General features: G+C 34.4%; 1 protein-coding gene across 1 annotated transcript; it reads right to left on the reverse strand.

The window, feature by feature from the left end:
- Positions 1–2667: 2667 nt before the first annotated feature.
- LOC147491375 (multiple organellar RNA editing factor 5, chloroplastic/mitochondrial-like) lies at positions 2668–3096 on the reverse strand. The gene has a single exon (XM_086567242.1). It carries the CDS (start codon positions 3094–3096, stop codon positions 2668–2670), a length of 429 nt encoding a protein of 142 aa, XP_086423368.1.
- Positions 3097–4764: the final 1668 nt, after the last annotated feature.

The raw sequence follows: 4764 nt of genomic DNA on the forward strand, positions 1-4764 counted from the left end.
TTATTTCATGATTATTAAACACATAATGAACCAAATTTATATGTCTCAATGGGGTTTCATAATACACTTTTGGGTGCTTATCATTTACCTACATCGTTATACGATAATACCATCTTGCAAAGCATATTTTAAACGAGTAAAACTAGCTAACATATATATTAATTCAAACTTAACTACATAGTCTAAAATTATTATAATATAACACACAAATATCCCTAGCCACGACCGATAATCATACAAATATCTAATCTTTCAAGATTATAATCAAGCCTTATGTAGCTCTTAACCAAAACATAATTGTCATACATAACCATGCTCAAAATAATCATTATTCTCACTTTAGATAACGTTCATATTCAAAACATCATATATAAAGTTTCAGCCCTACTAATGCACAATAAACCTACAAGTCCGAATTGCTCAAAACGCAGTTTTTACTATACTTTCGGTCTGCGAAAACTATCTTAAGATTCATGTCGGTTCCAAACAAAAGCACCATCAAAACGTAGGCTACAAACACATACAAAACACCCAAGAAAAGTTTAATAAACTCTTTGTTCATTACTAGAAATATTTCCCAAAATAAGTTCTTGCACATAAAAAGATAACACGGTAGGTTTTCTAGCCAACTTACCAATACAATAACGTTTCCTACAGTCATCTAAATAATACACCACTTGATTATTTGAAAACTAAGATATATATACTTACTTTTTCATGTAGAACTTGAATTCCCAATGACAGCCTATCGAGGAGTAATTATAGTGCGAACTTTGTAAAAATCCTAATTTTCAGCAAACAAGATTTCTGACGGACTAAATTTGGGATAGTACAACTCTTTCCACAATTATCCAAAAGCAACGAGGCTTTTTGCATTGTAAAGATAACACACAGAACTTACTTTCTTATGTTTTACAAAATTATCAATCTCATTCTAAATATGTGAAAAATGGGCTCGAACAAAGTGTGCAGAAACTGATTTTTGACGCACTGTTTTCTGCCGACAAAACTTCTAAACACAAAATCTTTTTCCACAGACCTTGAAACGTGATGAGGCCAATTGGGCTGGAAAGTAGACACATAACGTATTTTTTCATGTTTCAACAAGGGTTTGAATCACATCGTAACAATGTTAAAAGACGGTTCCAAAACTGGGGTAGAACCTGATTTCTAACGGGTTAAACAACAATTAGCAATTAAAGACATATAACTAAAGTGCATACACCATCTATATGCGTATGGACCCAAAAAATTAAATCAACTGTGAATATCAATTGGTTTGAATATTCCTCTCAACCTCTATTATGATTTACTAACAAGTTATACAAAGTTTCTAATATTAATGGTAAATATTATGCCAAAATTCCAATCAAAAGTCCATCAGAAATTGGTGTTAAAAACAGAAAGACTATTCTCCATCAAATAACATAATTCATTGAATATTAGTCAGGCATAATGGCATATATAGAATTAAACCTTGGGTAAATGATTACTCACTAGTTCAAAGAAAATCCGGAATTCCCTCGGGAATTGAAATTGATGTCGAAAACATCCCTCGCGGCAAATTAACACCAACAAATCCCAACTCCCTCTTTGGGCGTCTCCCCACACATGATAATTGCTTCTAATTAGTTGATCTAGGTGAGGTGCTTGCTGGAAAATTTTAATATTTTCCAACTGAAATTAAATATTAATAAATGAATAGCCAAACTATAGTAACTCATTACGTTAGAGTGAAGAAGTACCTTAAAGTGATGCTTCCCGAGGAAGCCTTAATTCACCATATGTGGTCGGTAAAATCTTCTCGTAAAAGGATCATAAGGAAATCACCTCCATGAGAACATAGCAGCCAAATTGTTAATGCCATTAAACATTCCAAAATAAAAAAACTACTTTTGCAACATAGGTTCAGTAAAAGGATGGTGATCCCTGATTGTAAATACAAGCTATAGAAAAAGAACACAAATCAGGTGGATGCTTGCAATGAGCATAAAGCAGCTAATATCTCCATTACCATAAACTTAAGCAAAGTACATAACAATTTTAGCAAGCCAATATAAAATTCCCCGGTTCACAAATTCAAGTCGGACATAACATTATGTTATACAAGACATTTGGTGTTCTGATGAACTAGTGAAAACATTTATCCTCGAGTTAAATAAGCAAAATTGTAATTGTCCTAAAACTAACATTTTATGGGGTCAATTTGTATTTCTCGGTTCATATAATTTGAATAGATATTGTGCTCAGAGAAAATTTAAGGTAAATGAGGTTATATAAGCATAGTAATTTGCAAATCAATGAGGTAAAGTAGACATGAACAGTTAATTGAAAACCCATACCTTACTTTTTTTTTAAAATAACTTATTGCTTCCATGTTCTTTTATTAAAAGTTGAATAGATTTCATCTTGTGCTCATACATGATCAACAATAACTTAAAGATAACAGCTCAAAGGCAGTTCACCAACAACAATTCAAACATTCAAATATATATGTCATACACTAAATGTGAAACTAGTCTAGTGGGTTGAAGACCATATCAACTAGTCCTCCATTTTGCACATAAGAGTAAAAATCCATAAAAACCTTCATACGTGACAACTAAGAGTAGAGTTTGTCTGTATTAGAAATCATGCCTTTCTTGTGGTCAGAAACTCATTAGTTAGTCAAGCTGCAAAACATGAGTAATAATCTGGAATAACCTTTTTTACACCCTCCACAGTTACTAATATCTGATCTCTGGTCTCCTTGTCAACTTCAACGCTGAAACCGGGACATCCCAGGTTACAGGAAATAAGGTAAATTTTCTCTTTTGCTGCTTCTTCACTTCCAAGAACAGGAGATACAACTTTAATAAAATAATTGTACACCTCTCTATCTGAATAATTTGGTAGTTCCAAATTCGGGAACTTAAATAACCAGCGACCAAGATCAAGATGCCAATCAATACTCGTAGAACCTAATTTAGGTGGAGTCCAGTCACTTGTTTTTAACTGAGAGTGGCAAGCCAAGTTGATTGAAGATGAAGAAAGAAGACAACTTGGAACAAAGTGAGTGAGCTTGGGGAAGATGGTTCGATAGATGGCAACAACCATTGTTACTGTTAGGGAAATTGGTTCAATAGTAAGTGAATTAGCTGTGAATAATTAGGGCTTCAGCGCAAATGTGGGGAGAGCCGAATTTTTTAGGAACCATACTTTCGATTTAGGTTTAATTTGAGAGAGAGGGCATGAACGGTTAATTGTAAAACATATTGGAAAAGAAATAAAAAACAAAAACTTTTAGTGCAACTAACAAGTTCAAAATTAAATTAGAGAGAAACGAGAACTAACCTTGTGTTCAGTCATTAACCACACTGACTTTGTAAAATTCAATTAATCAAAGGGATAGATATTGAATACTAAGAATCGGGTTCGAGCAAAATAATCCTAATCTGCAGAAGTGAAGAAAGAGTCGTCAGAGATCGTGCGATTTTTCTTGTTTTTTTTTTGTCTCTCTTCTTCTATTTTTTTCATTTTTTGTGAAGGGTTTTTCAAACGTGGGCTTCGTAGTAGTTTTTTAGTGCAGTTGTGGCCCAGGACTAAAAAATTAGAAGTTGGTCATGTATGCAGGTCACATAAAGTCTGGGAACATGTAACTATTTTAGTGAAATAGTCACAAATAGTTCTCCACACATATACACCTAATTTAGAAAAAAAAAATTTGTGACCGTTTTGAAAACGGACGTCACCAAAAACTTTTTAAAACAGTCCACAAAACCCTTTTTTCGCCATTTGTGAACGTTTTGAACAAAACGATCACAAATAACATTTTAAAATAGTCACAAAAGCGGTTTTTCTAATAGTGGCTATGGGGATAACAAAAATTAAATTGCTTGGGACATAAGCGGACACTAACGAAAATAAAAACTTACCTTATCTCCACGATTAAAGCGTTATCCTCCTCTTCTATAAAGAAGTGAGGTTCCTTTTGTATCTGTCATGCCATTATAATTTGTTAGGCTTCATGCCATTTATCATCTACTATAGCTAACCCGGTCAAAGCCACCACTTGGTCGGATGGGGTGTAAGGTGCAACCCGATGAGGTTGTAGCCTCCACCCTTGCCAAGTCATTGCACAGAAAGATTGAATAATACAATTGGTGGGTCTCACAATGTCGACCCCAACCTAATCTGTGAAACGGGTACAAAAAATAGGGAAGAAACATAACATAATACGACAAACTAAAACAGGCTTAAGAAGGTACTTATGCCTCATGTTATGGGCTCGTGCTAAACTAGACATTAAGGTCTAGGGAATATCATAGAGCATACGTCCCCCAGCTAAAGCAAGGAAACTATCACAAGTTTCGTCATTCGCAGAAGAATAATGTCATTCCCCTCTAATGTTTAGCATGATCCAAAACATAACAGTGCCCACGTTCATGGATAGGCTACCAAAGGCGATGTTATATTCCCCTTGGTCCTCTATCCTAAAGATTCCTGCCCCATAATTCTCATGCAAATTCTCATAGTTATAAAGGTACATATTATCTACCAAATAGGCCCATGAGTCTTGTATTTCAGTGGGCATAGCAAGTCCGAGAGCAAAGGCTAACAAGAACCTGGTAATTTCCATTGGTTCATTCTCAATGGTGATGGAGAACACTTGTTCTCCATCACCATTGAACACTTGTTCTCCATCCGGTCTATCAAAGAACTTACAATTATCATAAAAATAAGATGTAAGTGCAGGAGATTAAAGTTCATCAGGTCTTACCATTA

This window comes from Coptis chinensis, chromosome 6 (assembly GCF_015680905.1).
Source record: "Coptis chinensis isolate HL-2020 chromosome 6, ASM1568090v1, whole genome shotgun sequence".
NCBI lineage: Eukaryota > Viridiplantae > Streptophyta > Magnoliopsida > Ranunculales > Ranunculaceae > Coptis > Coptis chinensis.